At 36.2% G+C, this 23,713-nt stretch overlaps 1 protein-coding gene across 1 annotated transcript; it reads right to left on the bottom strand.

Moving 5' to 3' along the window:
- Positions 1 to 764: 764 nt before the first annotated feature.
- LOC114095064 (cytochrome P450 2K6-like) lies at positions 765 to 23,713 on the bottom strand. The gene is made up of 9 exons (XM_027938230.2): positions 23,528 to 23,713; positions 18,149 to 18,311; positions 13,941 to 14,090; positions 11,243 to 11,403; positions 9,458 to 9,631; positions 8,470 to 8,611; positions 7,907 to 8,091; positions 4,780 to 4,921; positions 765 to 952 (listed from the first exon to the last, which is right to left on the bottom strand). The coding sequence occupies exons 1-9, from the start codon at positions 23,711 to 23,713 to the stop codon at positions 765 to 767; spliced, it is 1,491 nt and encodes a 496-aa protein (XP_027794031.2).

Below are 23,713 nucleotides of genomic sequence, written 5' to 3'. Positions count from 1 at the left end.
TGATTTTTAATTTGACAGAAATCAGATAGAAGCAGGGAATGCATACTTGTGTTGTTGATGGGTAAGTACACTAGACTTTATAAAAGTTAAAAATATCTTGTGTTTCAGGGGAACCCACAATCTTTTCCTTCTCCTGCAGTCATGGCCTCTTGCCCATGATTCATTGGGACCTGAACAGTGAACATGAATGGGGCCTCTTCACATTCCAATAATGCCAGGAGCAGCAAGCTGTCTGTACTCGTACAATTATCCATTACTAACTTCTGTTATTTTGTTGTTGTTGTTGTTGTTTATTTACAGGATGAAACCAAGCCTTATGTTTAGTGTGATCCTCAGTGGAACTGAATTTTCTTCATAGCAGTTTTGATAAAGTTATGGGTCTTCCGGGTCAAATTTTTATACATTCTCCTTCACACAAACACCAATTCTGACTTTTGATAGGCAATAACTAGAGTCACTTATGCCTTGGAGGATCAGGTCAGTGTCACCTTTAAAGGAAAAAACCCAAGAGCACTAAGTGGAGGTTGTTTTTTGTCAAATGTTCTGTTCATTTATTGTCTTGAACAATGGCATTAGGAAGGTTTCTTCTTCAGCAATTAGCATAGGCAACTTAATCTGATCTGACAAGATAAATCTATGTGAGGGTGTGGCAAATGGCTTAAGTAATTCTTAAGTGTTTGGCAGAATAACATGGCTGATAAAATGCAGGGAAGGGATGTCCATGCTAATGACCACAAGATAACACTAACTGAAGCTGAAAGAGCTTAGACCCTGAGCAGAGCACATATCTTATGAGGCATTGGTCTTGTCTTGAAGCCAATATCCGGAGTGAGATCCAGGTCCAGATGGGAAACTCCATGGGGCGGCTGGAAAGTGAACTTCTGCATGAGGCTGGTGAAAAAAAGGAATAGCTCCATCCTGGCCAGCGACTCACCAACACACTTCCGGTTACCTGGAGAGATGGACATGTTGGAGGGTTACAAGACAGTGAAAAACAATCTAGACAGAGACAAGAACAGAACTGTGTAGAACTGTCATTTAACCTCTTCTGAGCCTCATCAGCCCTCTCTCCTCGTTTAAACCCTGGAGATACAAGGTTAAGTACAAATGCCAGATTTACCTTATAAGCTCCTTTAGAGAAAAAATGCTATTAAACATTAACATTTTGATCTGCAAATTTTTATAAGGGTTTGGATATGAGGTGTCCCCCCGCCAAACTCCTATGTTAATGCAGGAATGTTTGGAGTTGAAATGATTGGCTTGAGAGAACCATAACCTAATCATAATCAGTTCATGCTAGTTTGAATGGACTGACTGGGTGGTAATGGACTAACTGGGCTGTAGGAAGATGGGATATAGCTCAAGAAGGTAGGTCACTGGGGGCATGCCTTGGAAGGGATAATCTTCCCTGTGGCCCCTTACTCCCTTCTCTCTCTGCTTCCTGGCCACCATGAGCCCAGAAGCGCTTCTCAGACCTGCCCTTCTTCGATAATGTTCTGCCTTATCTTGGGCCCAGAGCCATGGAGTAGGCTGACCATGGACTGAATCTCTTAAACTCTGAGCCAGAAGAAACCTTTCCTCCATCAAGTTTTTCTTATTGGGTATTTTGGTCACAGCCATGAAAACCTGACAAACACAAATGTCATAGTGTCATGGAACACATTGTAATGGTACCTAATGAGGCTTGGAGGACCAAGGAGGGCTCATGCTTTGAATGAGAACTTTAGCAAAGTTAGCCAGACAAAGATGGAGGAAGATACGAAAGGGAATCTGATGCTTTTGAAGACTGGAAAAAAATTGACTTGGGCTAGAGAACAGAGTATGAGGTAGTTTATTTTGATTCTGATGCCAAAGGTATGAGTAGGGACTTGATTGTGATGATCTTGAAATCTGCTGATGATCTTGAAATCTGCTGATGATTTCAAGAAGAGAGACTTGGTTGCTATTATTCTAAAGCCTGAATTATTTGGAAAAAATGTCTAAAAACTGAAATAAAATTGGGACACAAATTTTTCTTGTTAGGTTTTTATGAGAATAAGTGGGATTTTAATGATGATATACATTTCATAACATATGTTGAGGATGGTATATCTTGTTCAGTGTAAGTTTAATGAGTTTTATGGTTGTCCTATACAACAAGAGCTGTATATTTGACTAAAATGTAGCATTATTAAAAGTTTCTGTTTACAATCCTTCAAAAGGTCCAAGTAGATCTCCTCACGTCTACTCCCAAGGTCTCTAAAGCCTACACCTGCTGCTTACTTTATGGCTCGTAAAATTTTGTAGGGTTGTTCAGTTATATTTTTTCTTTTTTTAATTGAATATAAATCACAAGTCCTATGAATCACAGAGGATTTCAAAGCTCCAGGAAAATATTAAAATGTAGATATTTTACCACAAAAGGAAAATATCCCATATTAGTGCTTTGGTTTATAGGGGATCTCTGGGATTTAGGCTTTACAGACAAACTTTGCCTGGTAACAAGCCAAGATTTTTCAAGGGTGAAAGACCATGAATATTACCTCTCTGCATCTATTAAGTAAAAGTTAACCATCCAACTCACAAACATATCATAAGATATAATTATTGAGCTTGCTCTGACACTACTATTGTTCTCAAGGGATTTTCTGTGTAGTGGGTAAATACAGAAAGTGAATAGGCAATGAAAAAACAGCATCATAAAGCATGGGGGAACCTGTGGAAAGAACATCTAATCTAGATTCTTGGGTTAGGTCTTCCCACCTGCTCCTAATGAATGCATGAATGAGTGGTGCTAACTGAATGAAAGATTAAAAACAACTTAGGGTGTCAATGATTTACCGCATGTTTAAGCATTATTGAGTTCCCTAATAAGAGCTTAGCTATCCAACATAATAAAGCATGTTTTATGATAGCTTATATAGACAAATAGGTGAAAAGATGGTATGGTTTTATGTATTTCAAGAAAAGTGCTATATACAAAACTGGGAGCCATCTTGGAGGGCAATTAAACATATTCTAATTAAATAAACCTTCCAGAGAAAAAGATTTACAACTTATTAAGGTACATAATAATTGGTAAGAAATGAATGGGAGAAGAGAATGACTTCAACATAAGTAGAGGAATTTGGGTTTTGGGGAGATCTTACCATCTGAATTGAGGCACAAAAGTGGTTTTATAATATTATTTTTTTCATATGGTGACTGTTTGATGATGATCATATTTTAAGAATATTTCCATTTGTTTATAATAAAAAATAATATTGTGTCAGATACAGTGGTGAACGCCTATAATACCTCAGATACTTGAAAGGCTGCTGCAGGAGGATCAGGTCAGTCTCAGCAATTTAGTGAGATCCTGTCTTCAAAAATAAAAAGGACTGGGGACATAACTCAGTAGTAAAGCGCCTCTGTGTTTAATCAACAGTAACAATAAAATAAATAAATAGTATTGCTACTTTTGGATTTTTTTTTTTGGTTAAAGCAGTAAATAAATGCTAATTCTTTAAGTAAATTGGGAAAAATCCTTTTAGAATAGGCCATATTACAAAAAAACTTCACTGCTAGCTTCTTGTCTTACAGTCTAAAGCAGCCTCCAGCCTCAGGTACATGAGAATCTAGAGAAGGCCCTGATTCAATGTTGATGGTAGCTCAAGAGAAGGAGTAAGTCATTCTTCACAGTGTAAGAAGGGTGTGGAGGTGAATATAATTCCTTCTTTCTAAATTTCAACAGCAGTAAGTTCAAGAGCTGATAAGAGAGTCTGAAAATAACTTTTATATGTGATACAATCATTCCTTTTCTATTTTCTTTGTAACATCAGGTTTAGAATTAGATGTAGTTAAAAGTACCTCCAGAGACCATCATTCATCTTTCCATAACTCTCCACAACTCTAGGTGAAAAGATGGTATGGTTTTATGTATTTCAAGAAAAGAGAAACAAGGAAGTGTTCAGAGAAATTGAGCTTATAACACTGCAAACTATATGTAAAATGTTTTTCTTTCCTTTAACTCTTGGTCCAGATGTGCTATTGCCTTTGATTTGTCATCATTATATGCAACATTTTCTCCTATATCTTTGTGTGTGTGTGTGTGTGTGTGTGTGTGTGTGTGTGTGTGTGTGTAAAAATCAGGAAAATGGATTGTGCTTCATATCTCCACACCACTTACTTTCCAGTGGGTGAAGAAAGCCTAGTACTGAGGTGGCTGCTGCTTGTGGCTTACTGAATGGTGTCTGGGGTGAACCTAAGATATGATTTATATGAGTAGAAAGACCAGGATTCACTAAGGACTCATGATGCAGTGTTGCCAAAACTCTGCTAGGAACATAGAAGAATTAATTCCAGGCTTTTGGGAATCCAGACAATTATGGGGGTAACTCCACTGAGTTCCTTGAATTTACACTAGTGGAAATTACACATTTACACTAGTGGAAATCTCCTCCCTCCCATACCCCAAAGAAATCCAAAGAGAAATGCTGGTATTTACCTGTTAATGCAAGGCTTTTCTGGTGGGATGAAGTGGGTTGCCCCTTGTTTCCCTGCTTAATTCTTTCCTCAAACTCCAGAAGTTATACCTAGTCCTAGTCACAAGGAATCTTCAAGGGTTCCCTAAGAAAATACCATTCTGATGCTTAAATACCCTGCAGCTAATTTAAAGTCAGGGAAGGACAGAATATCTATTGTTTCCACTCTTCCATGTTTCTGGAATGTACTACCACATAGAAAAGCATGCAACCTTAGCATAGTCCTAAAACAAGGAGTGCAAATTTCAGACTACCATTCTTAAATAAGATGCCTTACCCACTGAAAAGGGCATGAATGCTTCTCTCTTGACAAACTTTCCCTTGGAGTTGAGGAAATGCTCAGGATTAAAAGTGTGTGGCTTTTCCCATTGTGTTGGATCCTGAAGTACTGAAGTCAGCAAAGTGATGACCTCTGTGCCCTAGAAATAAAAATGCTTTAATTGAAAGAAATTAAATTCCTTCCTGAAAAGTGACTCTCAAAAGGTGTATCAGGATCTCAGCTGGCAATTTCTCAGATGCAGTGTGCTCTGGAAGGAAATGGAAGAGGGAGAATTGGAGATGCTTCAGGCAGGGCCCATATGAAATGTTTATTTACTCACCAAAATTTTATTCACTACCTCCCTAAAAATGAAAGCTTTGGAAGAGAACTGGAAAGAAACTCTTATTTAGCATGTGGTTGCTATTTGATCACAGCATGTTATATAACATGCTGTGTGATGGGAATTATATAGTCCTCATTTGGGATTGTGAACCTTAGATGAAAGGATACATATATAAAAAACAAAAAAACAAAACTGAGTTCCTGGAAGGTTTGGGGTCTCAGTGATGGTTTGCTCTCTTATCCTCAGGGACTATGAGAGTGGATGCTAAATCAAACAAGCCCATCAAAACAGATTCTCAAAATTGAGCTTTCTGGCTTCCATAGCTTGGCACATGCTGTAAAACAACTTCCTACGAAAAAAAGGAAGCAATTTTAATTGTGACACAGGAAAGGATAATCTGAGAACTAAAATAAATAAAGTGAAATAATGATAAAAACAAAACCCTGGTCTGGTGATATAGCTCAGTGGTACAATGTTTGCCTGTTACATAAGACCCTGGGCTCAGCTCCTCTCCCGACCCTGCCCCCAAGTCTTCCCCCAAGTTATGGACACTAATCACTACTTCATCTTGCCAGCTATATCAAAGGCTTTGTAATACCTATTTACCGTCTTCTGCTGTGTAATACCTACTTATCTTCTTCTAATTAGCTGTTTTATCATGTGATATCTGTATATTTGATCACAAACAGCTAACAATTTCTTTAAAATATTTTTGTTTATAATTTTTCCTCCTCATCTTATTCATCCATCCATCCATTCATCCATTCATCTATCCATGCATTCATGTATGATTAGATATACTTGGGCATTGTACACTGACTTTCTCTTCCTATAATGGCTGTGTTATTTCCATTTCACCAAAGAGATGATTGAGACTTGTTGAGACTAAGTGACCTAACACATGATGGCATGATAGGTCACTGTATAACTTCAAAACCCTTTTAAATACAATATTTTATCACTGAGATCTCTATAAAACTGCAAAACCTTTTAAAATACAATATATTTTATATATATAATATATTATACTGGGGATAAAATATATATATTTATATTCAATTTATATTGAATATATATTTATATTCAATTCAATATATATATATATATACTGGGGATTGAACTCAGGGGTACTCAACCACTGAGCCACATCCTCAGCCCTATTTTGTATTTTATTAAGAGACAGTGTCTCACTGAGTTTCTTAGTGCCTCGCAGTTTCTGAGGCTGGCTTTGAACTCACGATTCTCCTGTCTCAGTCTCCAAAGTCACTGGGATTACAGGCATGCACCAAGGTGCCTGGCTTAAATACAATATTTTATTTCTAGCCATCTACCTTGGCTTGCAGCAAATAAATAAGAAATAAGTTAATAAGTTCCCATCTCTATTAACTGAAACATAAACATGGCCTCTGTTTCCCGATGTGCAGACATCTATATGTATCCCTGACTTCCACTAGTAAGCTGAGGAAATATATATGTGTATATATATATATATATATATATATATATATATATATACACACACACACACACACACACACACACACACACACACACACACATAGCCCTAGTTCTTTTCCTTGATACTTAATCTGTTCACTGCTTCTGGATACATCTCTACATGAATCAACAGGGTCACTCACTGGTTATAATTTTTTGTTCATATTTTGGGTCATGTTAACTTTTTTTTTTTTAAAAAACATTTGCTGTGGTTTGAATGTGGGTAATATCTCCCAAGTGTTCACCTTCAGTGCTTGGTCCCCAAGGTGGTGCTATGGTGAAGTGGTGGAACATCTAGGAAGTGGAGCCTAGAGAGAGGTTGTTAGGTCTATGGGGACATTCCCTCAAAGAGGATTTGGGGGACCCTGGTCTTTCTCTATTTCTGGCTTGAGGTGTAACTGCTTGCTCCAATAAGCACTGCTTTCAGTACCAGAGGTACAAACCAATGGGACTGACTGATCTTGGACTTGAACTGCCAAAAGATAAACCATTTACCTTATAATTTAGTTTGTTGTCTCAGTGACTTTAGTGAGGTAAAAGGAGCTGACACAACATTGTATTTGGTTTTCTATTTCATTGCTAATCTGGTTAATTCAGACCTACACTGTTTTTAATCTGTGCCAAGAAGTGAAGCTCCACAGATGAACATGTCTCCTGGTTCACAGGTGATTGAAAAATAGGAAATGATAATAATGTGGTCAGGGTTCACATACCCAATGACTCTGTGGATTCATGTAGAAATGGGCCCATAAGCAGTGGACAGACTAGATATCAAGGAAAAGAGCTACGTGCATATACATATTTCCCCAGCTTACCATGGAAATTAGAGGGTTACATCTAGATGTTTTCACATTGGGAAGCAGAGGGCATATATACATGGTTCTGTGTGAGGACAGAAGTGAAGCATGGAGGTGCTGCTGGAGAGAGGCCTGCATGGCAGAAGCACAGGGCTCTGAAGGTTATGGCTTACTTGGAATTCTGGCTGCCTTGCAGACAAACCTGTCATTCCTGAAACGGCTTAACTTCTCTGAGACCTGTTTTTCTCAATTATAACCTAAAATATCTTATGAAGTTTCAGAGGATAATTGTCATCTATATTATTACACATACATGCATAGACCCATTTTGTTGAATGATGACAAAGGAAGGAGGCAGAGCCAGATGGAAAGGGGTAGAAAAGACACCAAAGAGTGAGGGAGGCAGGAAAGGCATGCTAGGATTGTCTTTGCCAGTTTATCTCAGCGCATTTGTGGTTGCAATCATCTGACACCTCTCTCCCTTCACCTTCCTTTCTTGAGCCCTTACCTTCGGGATATAGTAATTTTTAAATGTAACATTTGTGGTTGTCGCATGGGGTAAGCTTGTGGGCAGAATGTTAGCAAATCGCTGTACTTCATGAATGACAGCATCTGTGTACGGCATTTGAGTACGGTGTGCAATGCGGGGCTGGGCCAATCCCACAACTTTGTTGATCTCATCACAGACCTTTTCTGGATAAAATGAAATTACAGTGATTAATGTCTGGGCTGGGCATGGGTGTTGAAACACTCTTCCTTATTTTCTTTACTTGTGAAAGTCAAACCCAAGTGTTTTCCCAGTCTTGGCTCTTTTTCCTGCATTTCTCCCCACCTCCTCAGTCTCTATTCCTGGGGATCCTCTGAAAATTTTATATCATAGGGTCTTTAGATCATCTTAGGATGCTTAATAAGCAAAACCAACTTCCTCATACTGAAAGGAATCTGAAAATACAAACTAGCCTCAAGGGGACAAATTACATGTATCCAGCATGGCTATAGAATTCTGCATTGTCCTGTCCAAGACAATTTTGCTTTCTCTTTTTCAGGTGATGCTTAGTCTTGAAAACTTACTCTGAACCTCAGGGTATCGCATCATGAGCAGAATTCCCCAGCGCAGTGTGGAGACTGTGGTCTCTGTACCTGCTGCAAACAGATTACTAACAAGTGCCACCAAATTTTCATCACTGAAATAATCAGCAGATGCATCTTTCTCCTAAAAGTGTAAAAGGAATCATTAGCAATGAAATAATTTTGTAATGGGTGATTATAACAAATTACCAACTATGAATTCATAAAAACAATGCATTGCTTTCTTCCTTCAATTTAGAGGAATTTTCTTTATACAAATGTAGAGAATTTTAGGAGACAAAGTACATATATCACAGATGTTGATAATGGTAAATAATTCTAAAAATGAGAAAGAGTGTTTGCCATTGTAGGAAAGTTGCAGATTAGTTCTTTATTGAGTGATTGGACTATTTCCAGAGCTGTTTCTTTTAAGAAATTTTTAAATAAAATCATCTTTCTTAGTCAATGTGGTGGCTCACACCCACAATCTCAGCAACTCAGGAGGCTGAGGCAGGAGGATTGCAAGTTTGAGGCCAGCTTCAGCAATTTAGTAAAACACTCAGCAACTTAGGGTGACCCTGTTTCAAAAATAAAGGACTGGGGATATAACTCAATGACAGAGTGCCACTGGGTTAAATCTCCAGTAATTACCCACCCCCCACCACCGCACTCAAAAATTCTTGGGTTTGGCAATTAAAACACATTTCTCAAGATCATGGGGTGGTGTGGTGGGGGGGAGGAAGAATGACAATTCCAAAAACTAACATGTAAGAAATATATGTCTTTCTTTTCTTCAGAGAATGATATGAAAGTGTCAGAAAGTATTCAAGATTGTAAAATGGAATAAATGGCATTATTCTGAGAATATAAGTTTACCATTATTAAACTTTTATCTTTCTTCTATGGATGGAGTGTTTCTCCTCCAGAAGCTATTAATTAAACTAAATAATAAATAAAAAGGTAAGGAAGCCTCTGAAGAAAACATCATTACCTCTTGCTGTCTGACCAAAAAAGCATCAATGAAACTTCTTGGATCATTTTTGTCGAATTTATGACGATGATGGAGGAAGGTCTTCCTTATAAAAGAAAATAATTCATCTCTATTCTTGAGTACTGTCTTATGACTTCTTAGGAGAAATCCCAAAACAGGAAACATATTAAAAAGCTAGAAGAATTTTTAAAAAAGTAAATTAAATATACCTATGAATTGGTTGTGGTAATGCAAATGGCAACATTATTTTTGAAAACATTATAGAAATAACACCTTGAATTTTGTCTCAACCAACAGTGACAGACTGAACTATCAAATGAAATTTCCACATTCATCAGAACTAAGTAATTTATAATGAATATCAATATAGCTTACAAGTCTCTGTGCCCAGAGTATTGGTATATCATTCCTATGGGAGTAGGTCTAGTTAGAGGTTGGGTGGGACATAAAAACGCTATTGGCTTTTTGGTCAGAGATATAAACCCAAGTGTTTTTCTCAAAAAATCCCATGTAATTCCAGGAAAACAATCAAACTCTTTTAGCTCTACATAAGGCAGTAAAGCTTTTCTGTGGGATCACAATAATTTTTAAGTTTATAGCAGATTTAATGTCTGTAGGTCTTACAGAGTAGCACCATTTAATCTGTTATCCACTAACTCTTAAAAAATTCAGAAAGGACTTCACTGTTTGCTAAGTTTTATGTTTGTCAGTATGTTAATTTTGGTGGATATAAGGTCTATATACTTTGTCATATTCTCAAAGGGGTTTATGAGTCCCCACAAAAAACTTTCCTTATATAAGAGACAAAAGGTCCCATCTAAAATTAGAACAGTTGCTTGTTCTAAAAATCTGTATTTGAAGTAAATCTGGGTATATAATCACACAGCCTAAATTTTAGAGTGAAATAATAGGGTTGTCAGTGGTGTTATTCAAAATGATAACTTTTTTTTTTAAAGAGAGAGTGAGAGAGAAAATTTTTTAATATTTATTTTTTAGTTTTCGGTGGACACAACATCTTTATTTTATTTTTTATGTGGTGCTGAGGATTGAACCCAGCACCCCGCGCATGCCAGGCGAGTGCATTACCGCTTGATCCACACCCCAGCCCCCAAAATGATAACTTTTGGACAAGCCTCTTTCCCCCCTGGATCCTAGAATGCAGAGGCTTTGTCACTCACAATGATAAGAAATTAGATTGTGGCACTATTGTGAATTTGTATGGATTAGAATAAGTATTAAGATTATATTCTGGGGGCTGGGATTGTGGCTCAGTGGTAGAGCGTTCATCTAGCACATGTGAGGTCCTGGGTTCAATCCTCATCACCGCATAAAAATAAATAAATAAAATTAAAGGTATTGCTAAAAAAAAGATTATATTCTGCCTTTTGTGGTTCTTTTTTTTTTTTTTTTTTGAGGGGGCTAGTTGGTAGTTCTCCTTTGTTAAAATTTATTCTTCAAATTGAGCATAACTGACTGTTTATTTACTCAATGCTTACTTCATTTTTCACATATAAGTACTGCTATACGTAAAATAAAAGTGGCTAAAATTAGAAGAAAGCATGCAATACTGGCCGAATTAACAATTCCTGCATCAAGGTATTTCATGCAGCATTTGGTGATAGGAGAATTATCATATGTATAAACAAACAAATTTGTCATATCACTGTACTCAGAACATTTCAGAAAATATCTACTTTTGAAATAACACTTCTCTAATGAATTCTTTTCATGGTCAATCAAATATTTCTCAGAGGAACTAAAAGTGAATGGGAAAGATACAGTTACCACAATTCTAGGACTTCCAGCAAGTTTCACATTTTCACCAATCAAGGTTAAGAGTCTCAGGAACTGGGGGTCTTGGTATTCAAACCGTTTTCCAAACAACACTGAGACAATGATGTTAGCAACAGAAGCGTTCATTAATGTTGTGATCTCAAATGGATTTCCTACAAGACAATTCATTAATCAGATTAGGAATATTCACAAAACCAGTGTTAGGCATGTTCCTCACTGATTGGGACAGTCAATGAAGGAAAAAACGTCATAGAGATTATTGGTGACCATAACTTCCAAGTCTTCCAATAAGACTTGAATGAGCTTTAACAAACGCCCAGAATTTGTCTAAACATGGCTACCTAGAAAACTATATGTAAAAGAAAATTTGCATTTGGCTCAATTGAAGAAAGAAAAACATGCCAGGTATGTTTAAATATTTGTCTGTCTCTGTGGGTGTGTACTGTGGGGTGTGTGTTAATGCAGTCTATCTAGGGAAAAAAAATCATTCAACCTAAGGCTGCATTCAAGTTAAAAATAGAACATCTAGCCATGTTGGGGTGGTACACACCTTTAATTTCAGCAACTAGAAATTTGAGGTCAAACTTAGCAATTTAGCAAGGACCTGAAGCAACGTGGGAAGACCTTGTCTCAAAATATAAATTAAAAAGGGCTAGGAATGTAGCTCAGTGGCAAAGTGCCCCTGGGTTCAATCTGCAGTGCAAAAAAAAAGGAGAGAGAGAACATCTAGGTGAGTCTTGGGAGGCTGAGACACGAAATTGATTGCAAGTTCAAAGCCAGTCTCAGCAAAAAAAGTAAGGTGAGACCTTGTCTTTAAATAAAGCACAAAATGAATTGGGGATGTGCCTCAGTGGTTAAGCACTCCTAGGTTCAATCTCTGATACCAAAAAAAAAAAAAAAAAAGAACTTCATGGGGGCGGTTCCTTGTTTTCCTCCCTTCTGCTGCTGCATCCTGGTTTTCTCTGCATCGTTGAAAGTAGCTTAGTTATTAAACATTCACCAATAGATGGGCATTTATTTTGGGCTGAAGAGAATTCTAGTTCTAAAGTTTTACTCTTAAGTCAGCTACTATATTTAATGCAGAGACTGAAAGCCTAGGGAATCCAAATGAAAATGTCTTTTCCTTTACTTGAGAAATGGGAAGGTGGAAAGGGGAGTGAATGGGCCCTTTTTCATTTACATTAAACAGCATGGCTGACACACCTAAACCAGGAGACAGGGTAACAAGAACTTCATAACTATGTTTGATCATAGCTTCATATGACACCGTAGCCTTCAGGTTGAAGACCCAGAGACATGGTGTGAACAATTCATTTTTATGCTTCAGTCTAATTAGGTGTGGACCATTATATAAGAATATGATTGGGTAAAAAACTGTATGATCTATTGCTAATAGATTTTGGGAAAACATCAGTTCAGATTCATCTTGACCCCTCTGTGGCTCATTCCTTCTTCTGGGTAGTGGGTAGAGCCCCTTCAGAAGTGAGGACCTTAGGAACTAGTATGGGACAGAGTAGGTCAGAGAATTTATTTATAGCTGACCAGTTCTATGACAGAAAGGTGGGGAAAGGTTAGAATATCATTACTAGGTTTTATGGTTTGCTTGAGCAAAACAAATTATTAAAGGAAGAGAAATTCTAGTTTCTATGACTTGCCTTCAGACAGAAGCAGAAAAGGGAGCAGGAGACAGGAGGACAGTTCAGAGAAAAACCTTGTTTCTGAGATCATCACTTTGTGATGTTGTTTTCTGAGCCCTAAAAAGAGAATACCTTTTCTTCTTCCACACAAAATAAACACACTTGGAGGATGTATACACAAAACTCAGGGTAGTTAGTGTGTTTTAGGAGCTTAACACTGGGGAATCAATAGTCGCTTTTGTATGCATAATTTCCCCAAACTGCTAAGATAGTACTCTCTGACAAGTACTGCTAATTTAGCACATGGGTCCTTGAGCCCTCTGTTATCTACCTTTGATCATTTTTTTCATAAGTTTTTACATCAGTCGAATAATACCAACTTTCTCCTTTTAGTAAGGAATGAGTTCATTTTAATAAGGAAATGAGGAAAACTCTTGACACAAAAATGAGATTTTTTTGATTATTCTTCCCACATATTTACAAAAATTATGTGAAATCAATTCTAATTTATTATGTGAAGCGATCAGAAACAACTTCATTACTGAGAAGCTGTTCTGGATTAAAGGAGGCAGAAGAAACATGACATCTCAATGCAATTCCTGAGCGAGGATTTTCCTTGGCTATAAAGGACATTGCTGGGATAATGACAAAATTGTTCTGAAGTCTGAAGATTAGATGATACTATCACATCATGTAAATTTCACGATTTTTGATGTTTACTGTGGTTAAGACAGTGTTACGGTTGAAAATTTAAAAATGAAGGGACAGCATGTCTGCAAAAACTCTCAGTCAAGAAAAAATATAATTTTATATTTTATGTATAAATAAATTTAAAATTATAATGTGCAGATACATGCACACAGAGCGAGAGGGCACAAGCAAATGTACAATGTTGACAATCTTCAAGAAGAGTTGAAGGTACTGGGAATGATTTGTATATTCTTTAAATTTTTCTAAGAGTCTGAAATTGTGTCAAAAATAAGAAATTAAAAGATAACTTTTGTTGACTTCTTTCTCGTGAAAAACAAAGAGATTTCATTTGTTCTACATACCTCTGTGAGCCTCTAAGTTCTGTATGAGATGCTGGCATTCCTCTATAATTATATCTTCTATGATCTGCTTGCCCATTCCAAAATTCCGTAAGGTGGTCAAGCTGAATCTTCTCATGATTTTCCAGGTTTCACCATGAGAGAAGGCAATTCCTTATAATGAAAAAAAAAATGTCTTCAGATTAAAGTTTTTTAATTTACTTTTTTTCAGTGGGTGGGGCACCAGGGTTGAACCCAGGGGCATTTTAACCACTGATCCACATTCTCAGCCCTTTTTGTTTTATATTTTATTTACAGACAGTGTCTCACTGAGTTGGTTGGGACCTCTCTAAGTTGCTGAGGCTGGCTTTGAGCTTCTGATCCTCCTGCCTCAGCCTCCAGAGCTGCTGGGATTACAGGCATATACTACCATATCTGGCTTAAAATTGAAATCTTGAAGACAAATAAAAATTCAAAATAAAAGTCTTAATTATTCCTGTCAAAAATAATGGAAAAATGGATGTAGGATATAGCTCACTAGTAGAATGCTTGCCTAAGATAAGCCAGGTCTTGAGTTAAGTCCCTAGCATGTAAAGAGAGGAGAATAGAAAAGAAGAGAGGGCAGGGTGGTGGCAGAAGAAATGTCTAATTCCCTCTTTTTTTCGTAGAGTATTTACTGTATAAACCTTTTAACTACTTTCTCTGTACATAAAGTCTTTTTGAAAGCTAGATAGGCCATTTGTCAGCCTTGAGACCCAGGAATGTATTTCTTAAGAACCCAGGAGTCAACTCTTTGAAATGTAAACCTCAGGGGAGATTGTGTCCTATCACTCAGTTTCTGGGTGAAGATAGGAGTCTAATTTCAGGGGGCACTTGCTCCACATTGCAAAACTGTCATAAATATTTGGGAAATTATTTTTTTTCCTTTGAAACTCAATTAATACAGATGGCCACTTGAATTACCAGGTGAATCAAGGATAAACTATGTGCAACAAATAATGCTGTTAAGTCTGCTTTCTTGAGGACTAGTTATTGTTTATCCTGAGAATGGGTATGTAATGAAGTTCCTTCTGCTGGACTATGCAAAAGGCTGAAGTTCCTTTCTATTTTTGTAGTTTCTTACCAGATTGTGATACACATTATTCCGGTTTAATGCTTGTTCAATAATAAAAGTGTTTTCTTTTCCTCAGCTTCATGGAAAGGATTTCTAGATTGGGAAAACATTTTGTTTTGTTTTAAATTATATTTCCTCAACATATTAAATAGGCAATTACTCAAATAAATTGAGTAACTAGTTTATACTTATATCATGCTGGATGTGGTTAAGGAGTTGATGAATAATCGTAAATAAAGTTTTTCCCCTTTTTTTCTTTGCCAGGGAGTAATAGAGTCTAGTACATACAACACCACCCAAGTAAAAATTTAGAAATAAATAATCACCAATGACTGTAATCAAGTTTCCACTTGATTATATAGTAATCAAGTAATTAAGTGTTATACCTAGTAATTATAGAGACACATATTTTAACACATAAATTCTCAATAAATTTATTGATTAGATAAGCAAATTTGTATATAACTACACAAAATAATAATGATCAGTCAAGAAACGTTTTCTAAAGGATTTAGAGCATATGCTCATACTTCATAGAAAAATCAGGAAAAAGATGATTTCTAAGGTTGCCCACATCTTTCCAGTGGTGCTTTTTGGTGATAGTGGTATTTTTCATTCTGTTTCAATTCTTTACACCCAAACCTTCCTCCATTTGCATTTTTCCTCATATTATATAAAGGCAAAAGAGACTGGGGGAATTTCTATGTTTAATTGATAATCATAAATACAAACCTAGAATATACTAAGGCAGCCTGGGCATTGAAGATGGGGCAGTATCAGCCTTGCTAGTCTTAACATGAAATCTAAAATAAAGAATAGATATGTTCAGAGTTACTGTTGCCTCCTCCTTTCATGTTAGATCTTCCTTTGGAAGGATACTAGTGAAGGATTAGATTCTCTTCTCACTAAATCCTCAGATTAATACAATGATATTCTGCCTGTGGTTCCTGTATTACATAAAACTCATTCATAAAATATGTGACTCTTCAGACTATCCCATTTTATATTTGAAATTTTACATTTCACATTTCAGAATACAGTATTTGACCCTTAAGGACTCACAGAAGTCAGTATATTTCAGAGAATAAAATATTTGTGTAATTGTAAATAATATCATTATTATTATTATTGTTGTTATGTTGCTGTACTGGGGATCAAAACCAGGGCCTATCACATGCTATGCAAGCACTCTACCATAAAGTTATGTTTCTCAGCCCCTTAGCACATTAGTTTAGGACCATGAAAGATTGAAGTGCTATTAAATATATAAATATAAATTTTAAGTATAGGACACTCTGGCCCTAAATATATTTAAATTATACAACAAGTTGATGTAATAAATATCCCCAAATGGTCTAATGGGTATCAAACATAAAATTATCTTTTGGTTATGCAAAATTGGTCTATAACATGCTTATACTCATTTGAATGATTTTAGATTGCAAGACACAGGAAGAGGAAATATAGTCATTATCTTTTGATTTTCTATGACCAGTTAAGACACTTAAAAAAACAAACAAACTGATTTTTGGCTGGGCATGATATCACATGCTTGTACCTCCAGCAACTCAGGAACCTGAGGCAGGAGAATTTAAAGTTTGAGCCCAAGCTAGGCTATTTAGCAAGACCCTGCCTCAAAATTAAAAAATAAGAATGGGGCTGGGGATGTAGCTCTGTGGCAGTGTGTCCCTCAAAAAAAAAAAAAATTCTTAAAATGAATTCTTGGCTCACTTGTTAGATTGCGAGAGATAAAAGTTAAGTCGAGCATGGTGGCACATGCCTATAATCCCACCAGTTTGGGAGGCTGAGGCAGGAGGATAGCAAGTTCAAAGCCAGCCTCAGCAATTTCGGGAGTCCCTAAGCAATTCAGTGTGACTCTATCTCTAATAAATCATTAAAATGGGCTGGGAATGTGGCTCACTGGTTAATCACCCCTGGGTTCAATCCCTGGTACAAAAAAAAAAAAAAATTCCTGTGTGATCATTACATTCATCAGCAAATTTGAGCTCTTGTGGAAAAAGATTAGCGGCAAGAAGTAAGAAATTGTACCAATTTTCTAAAAAAAAAAAAAAAAATTATGATGATGACTCAGATGACTCCTGGAAATTCCAGACATGGGATCTTGAATGGAAAATACCTCCTCAATGCTGATTTCATGAAGTGTTAGTGGGGATTAGAAGGGAAAGAAATGTTCCAAGACTACTATGTGTGGAAAATTGAATAAAGTTAAATAGGATTTTGATGTTTCCTGAGGTTTTAATATGCTAATGGACACGTGAGAGACCAATTTACCTCAGGGAACATCCACTTATACCTTGCAAAACTACTGTTTTGTGGACAATATTACAGAAAGCACTTTTTAGAAATGTTTTTGAAGCAATAAAATAACCTAGTGGTATTTATTAGGAGACAATATGAGTTTACTATAAATAATGTCAAAGTGAAATTATTTCCATTTTTAAAGAGTTATTAATTAGTAGCCAGGCACGGTGGACCACACCTGTAGTCCCAGCAACTCAGGAGGCTGAGGCAGGAGCATTGCAAGTTCGAGGCCAGCTCTGTCAACTAAACAAGGCCCTATCTCAAAAAATATAAAAAGGACTGGGGATGTAGCCCAGTGGTAAAGTACCCCTGGGTTCAATCTCTAGTACCAAAATAGTAATAATAGCTATTAATTAGTGGAAAGCCACAAAAGCAGAGTATCTATGTTGCATCAGGGCATTTAGCAAAGACACAAGAAAGATGCAACAATTTTATCCAGGTAAAAATAGGGCTCTGTATATTTATAACACTAAGTATGTTGTTTCAGGATCTATTTCTGCATTAGACCATTAATGATCTCTTTATATTGATGGCCTCTGCTTCCTTTTTGTTTTATTTTCCTGACATCTAACATCAGACTTTCCATTTAGTAGGTAATTATTTAACAGAAGTAGTTATCATGTAAAATAAGAATGAAGCCCACAAATTACTATTTTTTTTTCATTAGAATCCTATTTGTGTAATATATATTGATGAAGCAAAATCAAACAATGGAAGGAATTATGTAAGAAAATAGAGGACAACTGATTTAATAATTTTAACCACAGGAATATATCTTAAATTTAGAGTTCATTACCTTTTCCATTAAAAATTCTTTCAAATATAGGCACTTGAGATCGTTCCCCAAATTGATTACCATAACCAACGAGAGCCTCTTTCACTGTCTCATAGCCAGAGAGGACCACCACCTTCTTGGGCCCCATTTGGATGCTGTAAATGGAGCCATATTTCTGGGAAAGCTTTGGTGTGAGAAAAAGAAAAATGATTAAAACATTGTAGTATGGTAAAAAGTGAACTGGATCTTGACCTTTGGGAAATTGGTGAAGTTCAAAAAACTAACCAGTTTTGTGATCAGATAAAGTCAGAATTTTGGATTGTTTTACTATGGATATTCCTGCAGTTATTTCACCATTCAGGGTCATTTTTATAATCATCGTTTGATTGTATACTCACTCTACTTTGTTTCAAATTTTGTACTAACGATGCTCTGACATTATACTTTTGTTTGATATCAGAATATACCCAGCCAGGACTCTCAGGAGACAAAAATTTGCTTACTACCACACTTGACACCCGGAAACTATATTTACACCCTATTCCTATGGGGTGCTATGGTCTTAGTAGACCATGTTGTTACTCTCCATTTTCTTTGATAATTGGAAGTACTAAGAGCCAACATTTATTGCCTCCTGACTATATTCCAAGCACCATTATTTTCTTCAGTGTGCTTCATTGGTGAAGGCCTTCCTGTACTCACTGTCTGACAGGGTCACAGAGTAGGGGATTCTGTGGCAGGGCCAATCCATCTGGAAACCGGAACCACTGGGAATGTTAAGTGTTTTGTTTATGATACTCATGATATGAATAACAGGGCATACGTCAATCAGTAATAAAAGTACATATTGCCTGAGATTGCAGGAAAATTCCCAGAATGAGACTAAGGATATAATTGAGATATGCCATGAGGTGTGTTTCAATCTCTCTCAGGATACAAACAATAATCTTATTCCTCAAGCCTAAAAACAAGAAATATTTATCCCATGGTTAACAATTTATACTAACCCCCCAACCCCGTCCTGAAGCCACAACCTATACAACAGCCTAGCTATAGAAAAACAATTTCTGTGCCAACAGTACAAGGACCACTATTTGTAGCTTATGGTATCCCCATCAAGGACAAGAGGCTAATAAAAATATATGGGGTGAAGGTGGGAGTTCATAACCCACTTGAATCAAAGTGTGGAATATGATATGTCAAGAAATTTGTAATGTTTTGAACAACCCACAATAAAAAATTAAAAAAAAAACAACATTCCTCCCACCAACAGATCCTCCTTTGCCTTACACAGAAATTTATGATGAAAATGGTTAATATAAATGACAAATGGGTTGAGGTGTAAAGCCTGCCCTTTAGTTAAAGATTACAAAGACATAAGAATTGGTGTGCTTTGTCCAAGGATCAAGGAAATGCTGTAAGTAAGCAGTTAAATTGGTCCTATGAAAAAAAGAAATTACCTTGGAAATTAAAAATAAAATAATGTAAAATTAACATAGATATATTTTAGAGGCACTTCAGGGTAGTAGGCTTTTAAATAATAGACTTTCACTACTTTAGGTGTGTTTTAATGGGATTTTAGTTTAGAAGTAAGAAAGCTTACCATTAATCATAAGTATGCTTTAAAGTTAAAGGTTAATGAAATAATTATAGGTGTACTTTAAAGTTAGAAGTGAATAATAGGTCAGGAGACATGTAGTATAATTGCGTCGCCTAGCACCTAGTGTTTGACATGAAAACATAAAAGCTTAATCATGATTGATTAAGGTTACAGAAAAATATTTTGAACAATGTACTCAATATCTTAGGTAATCAATGTATCTCAGAAAAGATTGTAACTCTTGGAAATTATATAAATCAAAGAAGTTTCGGGCTTTGAAGGTATCCATTAACTACCTGAAAAAACACCTGTAAAAAAGGTATAAAAATAAAGGTCCCTCTAGGGGAAGCAAGATTTCTTCTGGAGGCTGCTTGTAACTTGCAACCTGTGATCTCAACTCTTCTTTTGTTGACGCCACTCATCCTTAAGGACCCCTGGAATCCCCACTCCCCCCCCCCCAACCCCCAGCTGGACCCCAGCACTTTATAAAACAGCAAAGTAGATTTTATCACCTTCATTGTATAGGCAAGGAATTGTAACTTTAGGAAATCACAGAGTAAATAGTGCTGCTCAGCTGTGGAGCTGGGGGCACATATTGTTGTAGTTTCTTGGCTATGGAACCTGTGGTATTAACCCAAGTAACATTGGCAGAGAATGAGATGACAACTTTAAATGCTCCTTTCCTCATAAAAATTGTCTTTAGAAAAAACATTAGATTCCTTCTGCCTCCTCTTTGAATTGACAGAAAAATGTGTAAAACCATTTCCCACCAGTGTCAGACAGAAAGGTCGGCCGATATCACTCTCACTTATATTTTGGGATGCCACAGTATTCAAGGTCTCCATGTAATTTTTTAAAAAATAATAAACAAATAGCTGTACTTTTAGAAATGACAAATTAATTTTTGTAGAATATTTTGTGTCCTAGGAGTTAACTTCACTGACTCCAGAAGCCCTGGCTACATGACTATGATTCTTATAATCTTAAAATCAAGGGTAATCAAACTATTTTTTACATTTTTAAATACTTGAATATGACACTTCAAATTTGAAATTTCATTGTCCTTTTAGAACATAGTCACAAAACTAATCTGGTCAATCATTTTGCCGCGGTTCTTGTGTGTGTGTGTGTGAACAGGATGGTTATATTTAATTGCTTTATGAACCATTGAATTGTTGGACGATGAATTTTTTAATTGGCATGAGACAATTCCTACTTGTCAAATCAACTTACTTTAACCAATCCTTTGAAAAAGTCTCTCAAGTGTATTAACCTGTGCTAACTCCCCAGAGGGCCGTATTAAGCCAAAATAATGCCCCATTGAGTGAGATATCCTACAAAGTGTTTGCTATTTTCATGAACATAAATAAATGTTCATGTTCTTAATATCTGTTATTTTTGGACAAGTCATGTTTTGTGCTGTCATCTGAACTCTAGAGAAGCAGTGTAAGAGGGAACTTGGCGCCAAGTGCAAGTACATTTTAGCCAAAGGGTGGCCTAATAGAAGGTCATATGACCACAAGAAGCTCCAGAAAAGTGAGAGAGTCTGCTTCGGCATGAGTGGAGGGTTGGAAATACAGGAAACACTCTGCTCTACAAGAGTGCTTAACAATGTCTGTGTAGGAAATTCCATTTTATCTTTAAACACCCAGGAAGACTCAGTGGCCAGCACAAGAAGAATTTTTTTCAACCACAGAGTCCTGTGCCTCTCAAACAAATGCCCTTTAGCTGGGCAAGTGGCACATGCCTGAAGGAGGCTAAGGGGGCAGGGTCTGAGGAGTCAGGAGGATTCAAGTTCAAAACCAGCTTCAGCAACTTAGAGAGGCCCTAAGCAACTTACTGACACCCTATCTCAAAATAAAAATATAAAAATGACTGTGGGGATATGGCTCAGTGTTAAAGCACTGCTGAATTCAATCCCCGGTAACGGGGGCGGGGGGGGGGGGGGAGAAAAAAAAAGAAATGCCCTCCAAGTTTGTTATGGTTCCTATTCCTGTAACTTGTGACATCAAAGCCATTTCCTGAAACTGTAAAAGTACTGCCAAAATAAATGAATATTTTCTCCCCTTATAATAAATAACAAAAAGACAGTGTTTATATTTGACACTTGTGCATTGGATTCTTTTGAATGAAAGGGTTTGATGTGATCTTGGTGGAATGTGTGCTGTTTTTGATGCCACAGTCTGAACTGTAATTATGGTCCCCAGTTCACTGTGGTAATTGGGAAGAATTTTTTAAAGAAAAATTTTCAATAAAATACAGAAAAATGGTCAAGCAATGAAAAGACAATTAGAGAAGTTGGCACCGCAGTGCAAACTTCTAATCTCAGTGATTGAGGCTGAGGCAGGAAGACTGCAAGTTCCATGCTAGTCTCAGCAACTTAGGTAAAGTAAAAGATAAAACCAAAGTAAAACATTAAAGTAAAATCAAAAAAGAAAAAAATCATAAAAAATAAAAAGAACTTGGAGTGTAGCTTAATGATTAAGTGCCCCTAAGTTGAATCCCCAGTATCACAAAATTTAAAAGAAAACTTAAAAAAAAAGAAAAAGAAAAAATCCATTAGAATTGTGAAAGAAATTGCAGAAGGGCTCAGTGATGTAGGAAATTAATATAATTAAGATTAGTATTCTAGGGAGTGAAAATTGAAATGGGAATTTGATGTGGTAATGACAGTCTCTTAGGAACCTTCATATGTAAGGTGATGTAGCAGGAGTGAGGCAAAGAAAACAATTCTGAGAGGGAAATTTTATGAAAAAAAATTATAGAAGTTGGGAAAAGGGAAGAAAGGATATTTTACAGATGGAATTAATTCAGAACAATGTAGAAGGTAAAAATGAAAGACTAAATCATAAATTAGGCTGGTGAATATGTAAGTGAAGGACAGGAATGGTGTGGGAATCAACAATTGAGGTTGGGGCACAGGGACTTAAAAGAAGGATTTATTGAAGGAAGGCCATGTTTTTCTGAAGAATGAACCTGTTTTGTGACCTTTGGATGTTGGAGAAAGAACCACACATATCTGTAAAATGAAGATGAAAACTTCACCCCTTTTTTTCCTCTAGGATGATTGTGAGGATTAAGTGTAATTCTTACAGTGCTTTAATAAACAAAATGCAACACAAATATAGGTATTTTTATTATACCCACTGAGATAAAATAATGATTTTTCTTTCAGTAAATTCCCCTTAAGATTTTATACTGAAAAGTTATAGAATACAGCAGTTACATGCTGTTTGGAACTTAAAATTTATAACTAAATGCCAACTTCGAGTCTTTGTATTACCTACGTAGCTCCATAATCAATAGCTACAGAATCATAGTGGAAAATTAGAGAAATTGGTCTAGCACTTTGTCCAGCCCTGTAAATTTACAGATGAGAAAACAAAGACACTGGCTAATTCACACAGCAAATTAATGGCATATCCAGAACTAAATTTTGGGGGACACAATCTTGATTGTAATTTTTGTACAATGTTTTGAGTAGTTAAATTGAAGACTCTAGAGTAAGACTATTACTACAAATTCAATTCTTTTGTAGCAGGTTATATGTGAAAATGCAAGTACAAGTTTAAAATATTTTAGTGTTAAAATACTGCTTTCAAAATAGAAGTATTTGTGCTAATTTTTAACATATGTTCAAATTTAAAGCAGATCTGTTAATTTCAAATACTACCTAAATTCCCTCCCAATACATATAGGAACTGTTGTTAATATGCATACTAATAAACATACTAGGGCAAGACTGATTTAGAAATTATAAATAAGAATCAAATTAACAATATATATTTTTTCTTTTTTACCTCTTGCATGGTTTGATATGGCCTCTTCAGATTGAGGATGTGCAGATTTCCAATAACTGGCCAAGGTTTGGGTCCTGGAGGAGAATGTTGCTTGGATGTTTTAGTCATAAATATTTTAATATTTAAAATAAAAATAAGAATCAGGCCAAGAATTGAAAGTATGGCAAAAGAATCAAACCCACTCAT

This window comes from Marmota flaviventris, chromosome 6 (assembly GCF_047511675.1).
Source record: "Marmota flaviventris isolate mMarFla1 chromosome 6, mMarFla1.hap1, whole genome shotgun sequence".
In the NCBI taxonomy this organism is placed as follows: domain Eukaryota; kingdom Metazoa; phylum Chordata; class Mammalia; order Rodentia; family Sciuridae; genus Marmota; species Marmota flaviventris.
Note: the sequence above shows the minus strand (reverse complement) of the source record. Positions and strands in the feature narration are given on the sequence as shown.

Coding starts and splice junctions, on each gene's coding strand:
- LOC114095064 (XM_027938230.2), bottom strand. CDS start 23,713: ATGAGTGGGTTTGATTCTTTTGCCATACTTTCAATTCTTGGCCTGATT. Junction 14,091..18,148: donor AAGAATTTTTAATGGAAAAG/GTAATGAACTCT, acceptor TTTCATTATAAG/GAATTGCCTTCTCTCATGGT. Junction 11,404..13,940: donor GAACTTAGAGGCTCACAGAG/GTATGTAGAACA, acceptor ATTGTCTTGTAG/GAAATCCATTTGAGATCACA.